The sequence below is a fragment of the Apiospora marii genome, assembly GCF_038362585.1.
Source record: "Apiospora marii strain CBS 49790 chromosome Unknown utg000006l_segment0_segment0, whole genome shotgun sequence".
NCBI classification, from domain to species: domain Eukaryota; kingdom Fungi; phylum Ascomycota; class Sordariomycetes; order Amphisphaeriales; family Apiosporaceae; genus Apiospora; species Apiospora marii.
This window is the reverse complement of record NW_027117378.1, coordinates 1,031,430-1,046,240: the sequence shown is the minus strand read 5'-3', so window position 1 is coordinate 1,046,240 and position 14,811 is coordinate 1,031,430. Positions and strand designations below refer to the sequence as shown.

The following is a 14,811-nucleotide window of genomic DNA, read 5'->3' as shown; positions in this document are numbered from 1 at the left end:
AAAGAAAATAAATCCATGATGAAGGTCGAACTGGACGCTTGAACGTGACGTGATAACTGTCCCATCCTATCGAGCCCAAAGAACGGGCTGGTTCTTCGGATGCAAACCCGAGGCATTGTTAACATCGTAGCTGAGGCCCCCAAAAACCATGACGTAATGGTAGATGTTTGGAGAATCCATGGGATTGTCCGGACAATGAGACGAGGCTACTAAATGAAGGTGGAACCTCTGGGTTGTCCCGTTATGAACACGACTCAACTTGATGGTCGGCGCGGCTTAGCGGTCCCACTACCGAACCTGTCTCTCCGATACTCGGCCGCCCGTCCGAATTGATCGTTCATGAAAAAGCTGATGCACGTCTGTCTGTCAGCCTTGTCCCTTCCCAACTGCCGCCCCTATTGGTCAGTCAATCCCGTTATCCAGACGACATATCCAAACTCCGGCAGAGAATACCCCTTTTCAATTCACAAGCCGTCTTTTCCCACCAAAACAGACTCCTCATCAGTCAGCCATGGCCACCAATACCGGCCTGCCCTCGTTCACCATCCGCGCCATCACGCCGGCCGAGACCCACAACCTCCGGCACCGCGTGCTGTGGCCCCACAAGCCGCTCTCGTACGTCCAGCTGGGCGAGGACGACCAGGGCCACCACTTCGGCGTGTTCCTCGAGGACACGGCACCGCTGCTGCCGCCCAACTTGCAACACCTGGTGGAGCAGCCACAGGTGGATACGGTGCCGACGGAGCCCGTGAGCATCATCTCCATGTTCTTTGCCGAGGACGCAAACAACAAAAAAGAGGCGCGGTTCCGCAAGTTCGCGACGGAGCCACAGTGGCAGGGCCGCGGGGTGGGCTCGGCGCTGCTTAGGTACGCGATTGTGTTTGCGGTTACGGAGGGGGCCGAGTCGGTTTGGTGCGATGCGCGGACGTCGGCGTTGGGGTTCTATCAGCGGTTTGGGCTGGATAAGGAGGGGGAGGAGTTTTTGAAGGGGGATGTGCCTTATTTCAAGATGAGCCGGTCGTTGCCTTGATTGCTGGGTAACGGATGGGATGGACGGGGTAAGGGGGGACGGTTTTGCTCAAAGGGACGTTGAGACGGGCGGGATACTTGGGTTTTGGGGCGGCTAGAGGTTCATAGATATGGATGATTGGATAGATGTTATCTTGTTGATATTTCGGTACATTGCCGCCATGATATACTGTTGTATGTTGGGATTATCAGGGCATCATCTTGTAGTGGCACTGTTTGCCCTATTGCCACCCATGAGAACCACCGTCATCCTCATCTCCCCTTATCCAGGCTGCACCAAGGTTCTAGTTTCGACAAGCAAACATTTCAGCTTTTGCCAAACGTCTGATGTGAGCCATTGAAGCCTGTATTTGGCTCAATCTCCATCTTGTCCAGATGGCGCTATAGCTCGCGAGTTGAATGTGGTCATGGGCCAGCATCGATCATTAGGGCAGGCAGGCAGCGCTATCGCTACAATCGCCGCCTCCGTCGCGACTTGATCTGGCTCCCTTGGGACTTCACAGGTTCATGAGACACTGAAATGGAGGGTTGGAATGCCGTGAAAGGTTGCTTGCTAACATGAGTATCATACGAGAGACGCGTTCAGTTTTCAAGTCTTGGGTTCAATTTCATGTCGACCACGTAGTAGAATTCAAGTACTTCGTAGCAAATGGTTGACAAAATTAGTACATGAGTTTTGGTTGCTAAAGCACTGGTTCGAAATGATAAAAATGATGTGTTTTGTGTTTTGTATGGCCAAGGTGTGGATGTGTGTGTGTGCTGCTCACGATGTCACCTGTGAGGGTGAACCTCAAAAGAAGGGCCTGGGAAACAAATTCTGATATCACGCATTCTAATACAGATCATGGGAGAAGGAGATAAAAAAAATAGAAATGAATACAAAAAGAGAAGAATAAAATGGCAAAAGCTCAGCTGCAAGCCCCGGTCGGTGTTCCCCCCCTCGTCTAGAGGTGCCCTTGGGGGGAATCGAACTCGGAGGTCGCAGCCTACGAAACCTTCCCGGACCAGGCGTCCCCAATCCGGGAGGTTTTACTTCGTGCAGCTCACTCGGCCAGAATGTACAGGGGGGGGCTTCCCCGAGTACCAGACTGGGTGCGAGCAAGCTGCGATGGAAAATCAAGCTGTTGTTGGTAATTATGAGGTCTAGATAGGTGGTAGCTTACCTATTGTTTGGTACATAGCTACATAGCTTGGGTAGCTACCTAGGTACTGGCAGGTAGGTAGGTGTGTTGCCCCGGGTGGTGTACCTCCTTCACAATAGCTTCACCTCACCTCTGAATCACCTGGAGCAATAATCGCCCAGGGCAGCTTACCCCCGTGCTTGGGCGGGACGCGTAGGAGGGTAGGCCACTATCACACACGTAGTTGAAGCGCTTGGAGGACATATGAGGCTGCCTCTTCCCACTGAGTTGCCTACTTTTGAGATATCACGTCGCCCTGAAACGAAGACAGACTGGGACGCCGCCCAACTGATGAGTGAAGCACTCGATACCATACACCAAGCTCTGTACACAGGTAAGTCTCCATCCAGATGCTCAACCAAACTGCAATATTACCGACTATGATACATCTGAAGATGAGAATAGAAATCAGAATTCATCCCCCCTTCCCCGTGCCCATTTGAATCACCACACCCTCATATTCTACATGATAACCACACAACTTCCTTCTACTCACCAGTACTGATTCTTTCTGAGTGACAACGCCAATGCCCTGTCTTCTACTCTGGACTTGTTGATGCGGGTAGGGATATATGCAGTTGTTGTTCAAGAGGAGAACGAATCCCTTCTCATGATACCGGTCAACCTTGCTCGCCAGATATTTACCGAAACCAACGAACCAGAAGCAAGCAAGTTTCAGGCGGCCTATGATGAAACGTATGTCTTAATTCTCGTATACATGTATATGGGGAACGACCTGTTCGAGTTTACATAGGAGGCTGGTGACCAAGGAGCCAGGCCGTTTCAGGGCTGAGGCCAGAAAAGGAGATGGGTATCCATATCCTTAAACTCCTTGATTTATTCTTCTCTTTTGATGCTCTTCCATGCGGTCCTTCCCAAACGGATTCTGTTCGCGGTTGTCAAGCCCCTCAATGTCATAAACCCGAATGTAGATATACGCCTCGCTTTTCAGTCTCGCCGACCCATCTACGCCAAGCATACATCTGCTATGCAGCCCCAATGGAGACAATAAATAAGCTAGAGTTATCAATGCGGCGATCAGAGTGGTCATGTCAATGTGTTTCAGGGGAACAATCATGTATAAGAACTAGTACATTAGAGGGTTCTCTGGCATGAATTTACTTAGGACTCGCTGATACACCATCTCAAGCAAATAACTCCAAGGGACGAGGGAGCATCGAGATTCAAACGCCACCCTCAATCTGCTACCAGCCAGTAGCACCCAGCTCACCCAACTCGCCGCCCTCCATCCCACCTCAACAACAAACAACCTTCGCCCGGATCCCCTGACTCTCCCGCTTCGGCACCCCGACGAACAAGTCGCGGTCAATCACCAGATCGCGCTCCGCCGTGGTATCAAAGGGCGGCAGGTCGAATCGCGTGACGACGTAGGCGAGCGCGAGGTAGAGCTCGGCCCAGGCCAGGTTGATACCGATACACGAGCGGCTGCCGCGCATGAAAGACACCTATCATTCGTCTTAGTCATTGGTCTTTTGGGGAACAAGAAAAAGAAAGGCCCTGTGCCGTAGGAGAAGGGATGAGGATGATGCCTCCCCCTCCAGAAACAAGTTGGGGCGAATTGCAAAGAAGGGAGAAAGAGGAATGACAACCACTGACCATGTACCGATCGAGCCGCCGCCCGTCCTCGCGCGGGGGCGCGTCGACCCACCTCTCAGGCCGGAACTCGAGCGGGCGCGGGAACAGGTCCGGGTCGTGGTTGACGACGTAGTTGAGCTGGCTGACGGGGGTGCCCGGCGGGATGGTCCAGGCGCTGTACTGGAGGGGCTCGCGGGCCACGCGCGGGAGGCGGCCGGTGACACCGGACATCATGCGGACGCCTTCTGTGATGCATGCGGTCTGTGGGGGAAATGGTATTGGTTGATTAGCTCTTGGCTCAGATGGATAAGGTTGATATAGCAGCAGCAGCAGCAGCAGCAGAACAAGAGGACGCATATAATGTGGCACATACCAGGTACGGAAGCTTCTCGAGTTTCGCAAGTGAGAAGGTCCCATCGGGTTCCGTCCCCCCGGTCGCAATCTCATCCCGGAGCCTCTGGCGCTTAGTCGGATCTTCGTTGACGTAGAACGAGATCATAGCAAGACTCTTAGCCGTCGTCTCGGTCCCCGCCCCAATTACAATCTGCGCCTCCGCCTCGAGCCGCTCCGCCGTCTTTCTCCTCAGGCGGGAGATCGCTGTCGAGCACAGTCTGGAAGATAGAGCCCTCAACCTTGTTCTTCTCCTTGCCGTCGCCGGATGAATCGTTAGCATTGCGGGCGAGGATCTCATCAATCCGCGCCCGCGTCAGCCCCTGCCAGACCAAGAGCCCCGCCGCGGGATGCTTCAGCGCCCGCAGCAGCCACAGCGGCGTCCGCTCAATCACGGGCCAGAGCCAGGGGAACTGGCGCAGAAACACGCCGTTGGCCGACTGGCTGACGATGGCGTCCTTCCACAGCAGCCCGAAGTCGGGCTCGTCGAGGTGGCGCGTGCGGGCGCCGAAGGCGAAGTCGGTGATGATGTCCATGGTCAGGGCCGTGAAGGCGACGTCGAGGCGGATCACCTCGTCGCCCGCTGCCGCCGCAGCCGCGAACCGGCGGCACAGGTGCTCGACCTTCTCGCGGATCTGGGGCTCCTTGTCCGTAATGGACTTCTTGGAGAAGAAGGGGCTCAGGGGCGCGCGGCGGAGGCGGTGCAGGTGGTGGTCCACTGTCGCGAAGCCGGAGGTCGTGTTGCCGGCTAGTTTGACCTGTTCGCACACAGCATATACTATCAGTTTCTGAGTTACCTACAACAGCTAAGGAGGTCTTTTAGGTTGAGCGCACCCAGGCCGCCGACTTGTCCCGCTTCTTGGACGAAGGGGCGTAGATCTCATCGTAGTAGTCGGGATCCCGGATGTGCAGCTCATTGGGCATGATTCGTACGATTGGTCCTGGTATTCATTTTCATTAGCATGTTTCTGTCACCCGTAACAGTAAGTATACGGGGGCAAACCCACCATATTGATCGTGAAGTTTCTGGATCTGCCATATGAACTGGCCCTGCCGGACAATGTCGTGGTAGAACTCGTACCACTCAGTCGTCGCCGCCAGCTTGGGACCCGGGAACCCGGCCAGCGGATGCAGCGTGACTCGGTAAACCGCCAGCGCGGCGGTGTACAGCAATATCAGCCCGGCCCCGTACGCAGCGAGCGCCGCATTGCTGGTATCGAGCAATCCCATGGTGTGTACGTAGATAGATCGATGTCTCACTGTTTTGCTCAAGCGCCGGCATTAGTTCGTGCTACCTCGAGCAGCGCGGAGAGGGAATGGCCAGGCCATTGATGTTATAGCCCAGCCCGGAAAGGAGGGGTCCCCCCGATTGCTTCATTCCAGCCACTGGGCATGCACGACGACGGGGCTTCGAGATGCGATGCATATTCGGAGAGGCCTTCGGCATGTCGTGATTGGATGAGCACAAGAGCGGATCCGGGATTTTCATTTCCAAAAGGAAGGAAAACCCGCGTGAGATGCCGTAGCAGCGATCTGGTGGACTGCTGGTGGCAGCCAATCTAATCTCGACGGGACAAGCTTTCTTATGCCAAGGACGGTACATGGGGATTTGGGGTTAGGTCTCGACTTGCTCTAGGTAGCTTCCAGTGTGACTATGCAAGATGGCTTTGCATTATCTCCAGATGGTAATAGGTCCGAGGAATAAGCACTTGTATAAGAAGCAGGGAATTCGATTGGCTGTGGCAACAGTGAACAGGCTGCCCCGCTGTCTTGGCGATGGAGCACTCTGTTAAGAGCCGACGCGGATTGGTAATCTCATTTCCACTGCATCGACAGGATGAACAAGCAAACCAGAAGAACTAATTGATGGTATTGTGATTATTATTTCATTACTCGTGATCGGTGGCTTGTTTGATATGTAGACATGCATCCGTCCTTGGATACTCATACTCAGACTAAGTAGACAAACTTGTCGGTCACGTCTAGTATTTCGTCAAAGGCGGGCACCCTTGGCACGCCGGCAGCGAGAACTTGGTCTCGACAAAGACCTTCTGCATGCCGTCCTCGCGCGCCTCGAACTTGTAGTAGACCTTGTCGAGGTCCTCCATGCGGACGCGGTGCGAAACCATGTCCAAGGGGTCGATCTCGCCCGTCTCGATCTGCTTCAGAAGCTCCTCCCAGTACTTGTGCACCGGCGCCTGGCCGTTGCCGATGAGGCGGATACCGCGCTGCATCAGCGAGCCGACGTTGAAGTGGTTGGTCTGGAAGGGTGAGATGCGTTAGCGATGGTGAGTTATGAAAGATGGAACATTGGTGGGTTCGAGCCATCAAGGTCCTCCCTAATTGAGGGATGAACTATTGTGGAGGAAGGGGGAGGGGAAAGGAAGAACTTACGTAGCCAACATAAACACCCGTAACACCGCACCGACCGTAATTCCTCACACCCTCGACCATCTCGTTTATGATCTCGCTCGTGTCCGTCTCGGCACCGACAGCCATCTCGAGCCAGTGGGCCCAGCCCTTGGCGTACTCGCCCGCCGCGCACTCGAGGGCGCAGTCGGGGCCCCGTCCTCCGCAGAGCTCCTTGAGGCGCGATACGACCGTTTCCTTGTTGGTGAGGCCGAACGAGAGCGTCTTGTAGTCGATGAGCGAGCCGAGCTTCTCGGCGTACTTAGCGGGCCAGTGCTCGCGGATGTAGGTCAGGCGCGGCTCCGTGTCGACGAAGTGGACCTTGGAGGCGCCCGCCTGCGCCGCGAAGATGCCGGCAAAGTGCCCAATGGGCCCAGCGCCAAACACCGCGACCGTGTCGTTCGGGTAGACGGCCGTGTCTTGGGCGCAGTTGTAGGCGGTGCAGAGCGTGTCCGACAGGTAGAGCGCCTTCTCGTCGGGGACGCTTTCGGGGATTTCCAGCAGGTTCACGTCGGCCATGGGCACGCGCACGTACTCGGCCTGGCCACCTGCGAAACCGCCGACCAGGTGGGAGAAGCCGAAGAGTCCCGCCGTCTGGCCGCCGTACATGGACTTGGCCGTCTGGTTCGAGGCTGTCTTCTCGCACATGGACGAGAGCTTCTGCTTGCAGAAGAAGCAGTCGCCGCAGGCAATCTGGAACGAAGCCACGTAGCGCTTGCCCTTGGCCACCTTCGTGACCGAGGGGCCCACCTCATCCACGATACCGCAGAACTCATGGCCGAGGATGTCGCCCTTGTTCAATTGGATGATGGAGCCTGCTCATACAGATCAGCACGCGATGGAATTCTTCAGCATGGGGGAGACAACGAACCGTGCAACAAGTGCAAATCACTTCCGCAGACGGTGCTTCCGGTGACTTTGAGGATGACATCGTTGTCCTCCAGGATCTTGGGCCGGGCGACGTCTTGAACCTCGACCTTGTTCTTGCCCATCCACACCAAGGCCTTCATCGTCTCGCCGCCGTCCTTTCCGACACCGGCTTGGCCATAGTTGGCAATGTCCTGCTCTAAGATTGCGCTGCCGTCATGTCCTATCGCCTTCTCGGCGGCGTATGCTGCTTGGGATGCTGCCATTGTGACTTTTGTCCTGGGCCCACGGAATCAATTGGTGTGGACTGTTTCTGTTTCTTCTGGTTCCGGAGTGAGATACGTGATGGCGCTAATCAACAAGTATCGAGTTTTGGTTCGTTTGGTTCAAAGAAAGGGTATCACAATCGCAAGTTCGTTTCGATATAAGAGTAATGGAGTTCAATCAAAAGGAAGTATGCTGCGATGCTGGGTGCGTCTTTCCTTCTTATATAGCTACGTTACCTGCCTTTGACGGGGATACGCACGCAAAACGACGTAACAACCACCCGAACCCAAACCCCGATGAATGGATCAAGTCGTACATACTGACCTCACTACTTGCACGCGACGACCCCGCGATTGGCAATTGGCAAGGACCCGTTAGTTGCTCCGCGACAAAACCCCCCCATGTTCATCTTGGTTGTATGACGTTGGGAATGGTTCGCGGTGGTGGCCGACATGGCTCAGAGCGACGTCATGGACTTTTTGTCCTGGGTGAGAAAGGGCGCGGCTCTCAACCTCTCCATTCAAAACACCACATAACGGTCCACCGAATGCCAGGCTGCAAGAGCGGGCGGGCTCCGCGCGGCAGTTGAATGGCAGTTGCATCCTTCTTATCGCCGATAGTGGCAAAGCCGAAGACAGTAATGCCAGATCTAACATCGAGTTGTGACCAGTAATCGGAATGTAGGATCGAGAAAGTACAGGCTGGAGGGAGCACGCCGATCGAGGAGTCTAAGGTCCGACCCAAGCAGCAGTTCCAGGGGGCCGCCCCGCCGGAGAAATTGATCCGGCCTACGTTTACTCCTGGCTTAAGTAGGTACTCAAGGTAGAGTTGCAAACCATTCTGTAAGACTATTTCACTCAACAATTCTATATGTACGATTTGCCCGAATACTCAAACAATATTCTTTTTAAACACATTGAGAAGAAGTCAAATTGAATGCAGTACTGTGTCTTCGCTTGCAGAAAGCTGACCAAGTCAATACCGCCATGGTGTGGCGCGGCAAGGACACGAATCTCTAATGCCCCCTAACCTATTTCCCCACAAACCCCAGCATTGAAGTCCGCTGGCGGGCTACCTACACCTCCAGATCAAATCAGCTTCAAGTCAAGCGACATCACGACCTACTGTATGCTCATTCCGAGATACCAAAAACATAGATTATTTCAGGAAGTGTCGACAGCCAATCTGGCCTTTTCTATTTTCATTTTGTTTCATCCCACTAAACAGAAAAGAATTCCTCCTGGCTTTGCAGTGGTAAAGTGTTTATTCCTTCCTGTTTGAATGCCTATTCCCCTTTAGCACAGGCGTCTGTTATCCCAATGGCTGTTATTCCGGTGTCGGTTATCCAGTGTCTGTTATCCCAGTCAGCCAGTATCTCGTGTGGGAAAGAGTACCCGTTTATTCGAGAGATTCCTATTATTCCCTGGAGACATCAAGTTCATTCCAAAAGAGCAAATGCTAACACCGAGAGAGTCGATAGGCTAGCCAGTTCATTCATTCAGTATTAACGCCGTTGCCCATTCCTTTAGCCATAACAAATGCTGGGGTATCAACCACTAAACTAGAACTACTTCCCACCCAAAAACATGGCCTTAAAATCTGCATTGCTTTTTGGTTTCGCGGGGCCTGTTCCGTTTGTAGCGGCTCCCGCGGCATCTGCAGACTCTGTCTTCGTGTTCTTGACGAATCCCAACGCCTTTTTGGGCCCCCGGCCCGTTGGCCCCGGCCGCCGAATGCTTGGTGGCGCCATCAACTTATCCGTGACACGAGTTTCACCCTTCTGGCGCTTCAGCTCCTCCACCGTGCCAGTACGCAGTTTGCGGCCAGGTGCGATTTCATACCCATCCAACTGTAGCATGGCTCGGCCCATAGTGTTGACATCAGCATACTCGATAATGGCTCCTTGATGGTTCGGCTGGAGCACCAGCTTGACAATGTCTCCATGTTTCTCGGCCAGTGCGCGCAGTCGCGCATCGTTGACCGTGTCAGGCACGTTCAACAGTGCTACCGTTCGATCTTGAATCTCTTCTCTCGTCGGTCCAGTTTCATGTGAGTCGGTTCCTTCCATGGCAACGTCCCCATCCGTACTGGCTTCGCGAGTAGTTCGTGCCGTGGGCTTGAACTTGGTCTCTTTGCTCAGCTCAACCTCCACGATGCTGTTCCCAAGCTTCGTAAAGTGAAGTCCGACTGCTTTCTCGGCTTCTTCCTTGGTTGCGAACGTAGCAAATGCCGTACCCTTGCTGTGGCCGCCAAGGTTCCGGAGGATGCGGACTGTTTGTACCTCTCCGTACTGTTCCAGCACTTTGCGGAGGTCTCTGTCGGTCATCTTCGTATCGACATTCTTCAGATGCAGCTCGCGCCCTTCGGCGATAGCGCCATCTCGCTTCTTCTTGTTCGACGGGTCCGAGTACTTCGCCTGCAAATTATACTTGCCCTCCAAAGTCTTGCCATTCATCTGCGTGGCCTTTTGGGCAGCCTCTGCGTCTCGGAATGACACATAGCAGAAGCGGCGTCGGGTGTCGAACTTGAGCGAGGGGAACCGAATGTTGAACATGTCGCCGCAGTGTTTGAAGAGATTTTGGATGTACGCCTCATCTGCAGTCGGCGGATAATTCGAGACGAATATGGTGAGACCGGTACCTGGCTTGACAGTGATCTGGGATGTGCCGAAATATTTGTTGTCCCGCAGGAGGGCTGACTGCATCTCCTCCGGCGACTCGAACTCGATCAAGGCCAAAGAAGAGCCACCATCCTTCTCCTTTTCAACCATCAAATTGACAATATGGCCGTACTCTTTGAAGTACTTGCGAATGGCCGTCTGAGTGACGTCGGCGGGCATATTTGTGACAAGGATCGACGTGTTCTCGCGATCACGCTTCAGAATCTCTTCCGAGGTTGCTAGCTGTACACCGTGAGACTCGGCGTTCTTAGGTCGTTTGCTGGCTTGGCTCTCCACCTCGTCTGTTTCCTCGTCACGCTTCCTCTTAAAACTAGACGGGGAACCCTGCAGCTGCAATGCTGCAGTCTCCTCGGTGATAGAGCGAGCCTGTTGCTGTTGAGCCTCTACCTGGGCGGCATAAGCAGCAGCCGCCTTGGCTTGCTCGTGCTGCCTGCGTTCTGCTACGGCCTTTCGGACCTTGTGTATGGCGTCCAGTCCTCTGCGCAGGGTCACGGCGTGTTCATAGTCGTTCAGATGCTGAGAGTAGACTTCCATGATACGCTCGGGCCAGTCGAGATGGGTTTGCTCGAGGGCTCGCGCAAGGACTTCAGTAGCTAGTGTAGGAACACGAAGAGGCCTCTCCCCGTTGTTAGCTGGAGTAGGACTTCTTGGTCGTGGTTGCGAGGAGAAAACCATCATCTCCCAAAGGTAATAGTTGAGCCAAAAGTCGTAGCTATTGGCAAGTAATGATTTTTGTGCCGCGCGGGTCCAAACCTTGCGAGCGTTCTCGACTTCGCCCTTCTTTTCGGTCAAATACTGGACGAGGATCCGTTCGATTCGATAGTTCGGGTCGCCCTTATACTCTTTCTTGTACAGGCGCTCGCCCCATAGCTGGACGTCTTCCAGTGCCACAGATAGGCCGACGTCTGCGATGTCCACGGCATCTTCGTGTGCACTAGGGTTCATGGCTGTACGCTTGAGGTAGCCGCACCACGCGGCATACATATCGATCACTCCTGCCATTCCGTTCTTGTCGAGGGCCTTGGTGTTGGTTGCGGCGTGCTTGATGTGTTCGACATCCTGGAAGGTCAACCCCGACTCCTCAGCACCCAGAATGTAGCGGGCCCAAAGCATTCCCGACCAGGGGCAGTGCGAGACAGCACGTTGGTGAACACCCAGCATGTCTGGGATGTCATACTGCAGGGTTGATGTTTTCGATATAGTTTGGAGACTGGAGATGTAGACAGTATAGTTGGCCCAGATCTCATCATCCTCCGTAAAGATGCCACTGAGGGCTCTCGAATAGAGGGCAAGGCCAAGCGCAACAGGCAAGGTGGGGCTTTTGCGGCTGTCCTCGGTCTGCGCTGTTTCCCAGTCCAAGTACTCCCGCATGATGTTCTTCTGCTCTTCAACGTCGCCAGCTCTTTCAGCCCGCCGGAGCTTGAGTTCGCGAGGCTCGCGCTCTTCGTAGGCTGCCTTGGCTCCCTGTGCGTTGGCTGTGACTTCCTTGAACTCGGACTCGTAGGCGGCATTGTTGTATTCGCTGAGAAAGCCGGAGAACATTTGCGACGTCTCGTCCCAAGTGGCGTGGGGAATTGTGAGGCGGTCGCGGAAGAGGCGTGTGATGCGCTGCACGCCAAACGGGGTGCGAGTGCGAGCGAGCTGCTCCTGCTCGATGGAGATCCAACGGTTCCAGAACTCGTGGCTGTCGTTGACTCGGTACATGATCGGCTTGTAGCCGTCGCTCCATAAGCTCAAGGCCGAGTTGAAAGAAAAAATTTGTTGGCCGAGCTGCTGCTCCTCGGTAGACCATCCGGCCTCATTGCTCTGGCAATCGGTGAAAAGCGACCAGAAGTATTCGCAGTACGCAAGCCATATCCGCATGCTGCCTGGCTCGGCCGAAGTGGCGCTCTTGAAGAGCTCGACCATCTTGACGCGTCCCTCGAGGTCATTGACATGACGTCGTTCCTCCTCAACATACGCCAGCCAACTATCTTCACCGACGGGGTTCGCCATGTTGCATGTTGCGCGCCTCGCAGTATGTGTTTGCGCGAAGAGGGAGGGTCGGATTGGCGGATTGGCAGATTGGCAGATTGACGGATTGGCGGGTTGCGATCGCGTGCGTGGGGAGAGAGGAAAGAGGAGTAGTAGTAACCGCTGGAATAAACCTCCACCGACAGACAGCACCTGGCTTGATTATTCCGTTTACTCCAGGTTGCGACAGTGGAATAAACGAGTACTGCTGTAATAATCTTCTGTTGAAGTGCTGATTCCAGAAGAGACTTGGCCGGTTTATTCTCGCAGGACTTGCAGGTAGAAAAGTGTCCTAACCTACTTGTCGACTACGACAGCGTGCAGCGTGGGCGGTATCCGCTGAAGCTGATGCCTGCCGGCCCTACCTACCCAAAATAAAAAAGAAGTGGGGTTTCTTAGCGGACCAGCTCCCGCCTCAAATGCAACTTAAACAAGTGAGTTTGATGATGCTAGAGGGATGTCCGACAGAGTATCGGCTCAATACCTATCTGTTGCCGCAGTGGTTCAGTGGTCGGATTTGCGGTTGTGCGAACCTGTCAGGCGGTGTTGAGTCGTATTGTTTTACTCTTTTCCACCAAAGCTGAGCAGGACCCAAACAGTCGACTCGACACGAGCAGGGGGGATTCGAAAAGGCAATAATCAGGAGATGGATCGGCGTTGACAGGGGGTGTGGGTACCGTCTGAGGGAAGAGTCCCGGATAATCGTCTTGTGTTTGGTCGAAAAAATGTTAGACGATGCCTATGATCGACAGGCTCGGACCGGGGCTTGTTGCTTGAGAAGAGAGGGAGAGCGAAAAAAGAAGAGCAGGAAGAAGCAGAAGCTCTTTCCAAGCAGAATAGACGATACGATTGCCAATGCTGGCTTGGCGGCTTGAAAGTGCTTTAAAATAATGGCTTCGCCCTCGACTGTTCTTTCTTTCTCCGATTTCTCTCACTCCACCACCCTTCTGTCCCCGTCACCCTGGGCAGGCGCAAAGTTACAGTTATCTCAGACGTCAACAATTATCTCAGACGTCAACAACCCGCAGTGGAGTGAACGGGGGTTGGGAACCTTGGGACTTATTTTTTTTTGCGTGCTATTTTTGTTTGCACTTGCTGTATGGTAATAGAAATTCCAATTAACAAGGCGGTCGATATTGCGCGACTCGCTCGCACTCCTCTAGCGGCTGGGCCTAATCAGAGGGGGGAAAATGCCAGCAGCCAGCTTACTAGGTATTAGGACAGCGAGACTCCTGCTTCCCTCCTGCCTTTTCCTGCACATGCCGCCGCGCGAAAACAAAAACCAACCTACTTTCACAAATGTTCATTACCAAGCAAAAAGGGCTCCCCCCATCCATCCCATACGAAGCAACGGAGATCTAGAAGGGTAGCCAGGGACGCCGATCGTCACTATCCTGCCAGCCAGGGCCCGGTTCAGTGACACAGCTGACAAACAAAGGTGCGGCCACGCTGTCCAATCAACGCCAGCCGTCGCCCTTCGGATCGCTTCCACCGCACAAGTGTGCCAACATCAGCTGCGCATTCCTGCTTCGTTTGAGCAGCGGCGATTAAACTCTTGCGAGATTCAAAGCGCCGTTGATCTGCCTTCCATGGTGAGATGGGATTGGGTTGGACTTGCGTGCGATTGGTAAGAATGAAGAGACGAACGTTGGCTAAGGTTGTGTTTTGCGATCCCTAATGTTATTTTATCTCCTGCTATTCCCGCATGTCATCCCAGTGCAACCAGCACAGCACAAATAATCAGGGTCGACGGCAATCTCGGCTTTTGCATGAGTGGGAAGAGGCGCCCCAATTCCAGCCAGCGGGTCGAGACGTCACTGTCTGCTGCCGTCTAGTGGTCGGACTTTAGTTGTACAGGCGTCTTGCAGGGAAGATGCCGCCCGAAAGCGGAAAGTGGGCTTGCCTGACCCCCGTCCAAGCACGTTCTAGACCCCTGAATCGACCGGCTTGGTCACGCCCAACGACGTCATTGCACCACCGGGGCTTGCAGCAAAAAATAAGAATGCAGCGATATCTTTTTTTTCTCAGCTAAGATTGCGCTCCAGCGCTCTCCATCCAGTGCCTCAATGCCCCCAGTGCTGTCTTCACCAACGCACACGACACAACGTTCGGCTTATTCCACTCCTCGGAGCACCCAAACGTGCATGTTGTGTGACACCTCAGAGAGAAAGTTCGTCTCCTTTTTTCCTTCTTTGCCTGCTTCTCCGCCTTCTTCTCGCCGTCCTGGCCAATGGGCACTCGTTCTGTCAATCAAACGAAACATTGCCTTGGGACGGCAAACGCACATGCGACACCATTCGGGGCCATCCCTCCATTTTGGAGTGTCTTAGGCCTGGGGGTTTAAGTTTCAAGAAATGCCGTTGAGCCGGTATCGAAAGG

General features: G+C 54.2%; 4 protein-coding genes across 4 annotated transcripts; 1 reads left to right on the top strand and 3 right to left on the bottom strand.

Annotated features, from left to right (window-relative positions):
- Window positions 1-511: 511 nt before the first annotated feature.
- Window positions 512-1,030, top strand: PG985_010070 (uncharacterized protein; the record flags this gene model as incomplete). Its single annotated transcript, XM_066829838.1, has 1 exon — window positions 512-1,030. One exon carries the CDS (start codon window positions 512-514, stop codon window positions 1,028-1,030), a length of 519 nt encoding a protein of 172 aa, XP_066682228.1.
- A 2,436-nt stretch (window positions 1,031-3,466) lies between these two features.
- PG985_010069 (uncharacterized protein) lies at window positions 3,467-5,426 on the bottom strand (the record flags this gene model as incomplete). Its single annotated transcript, XM_066829837.1, has 6 exons — window positions 3,467-3,676; window positions 3,828-4,067; window positions 4,180-4,380; window positions 4,439-4,954; window positions 5,031-5,137; window positions 5,204-5,426. 6 exons carry the CDS (start codon window positions 5,424-5,426, stop codon window positions 3,467-3,469), a joined length of 1,497 nt encoding a protein of 498 aa, XP_066682227.1.
- Window positions 5,427-6,178: 752 nt separating this feature from the next.
- Window positions 6,179-7,738, bottom strand: PG985_010068 (S-(hydroxymethyl)glutathione dehydrogenase/alcohol dehydrogenase; the record flags this gene model as incomplete). Its single annotated transcript, XM_066829836.1, has 3 exons — window positions 6,179-6,457; window positions 6,591-7,420; window positions 7,477-7,738. The coding sequence occupies 3 exons, from the start codon at window positions 7,736-7,738 to the stop codon at window positions 6,179-6,181; spliced, it is 1,371 nt and encodes a 456-aa protein (XP_066682226.1).
- A 1,568-nt stretch (window positions 7,739-9,306) lies between these two features.
- PG985_010067 (Splicing factor) lies at window positions 9,307-12,414 on the bottom strand (the record flags this gene model as incomplete). The annotated part of the gene is made up of 1 exon (XM_066829835.1): window positions 9,307-12,414. One exon carries the CDS (start codon window positions 12,412-12,414, stop codon window positions 9,307-9,309), a length of 3,108 nt encoding a protein of 1,035 aa, XP_066682225.1.
- Window positions 12,415-14,811: the final 2,397 nt, after the last annotated feature.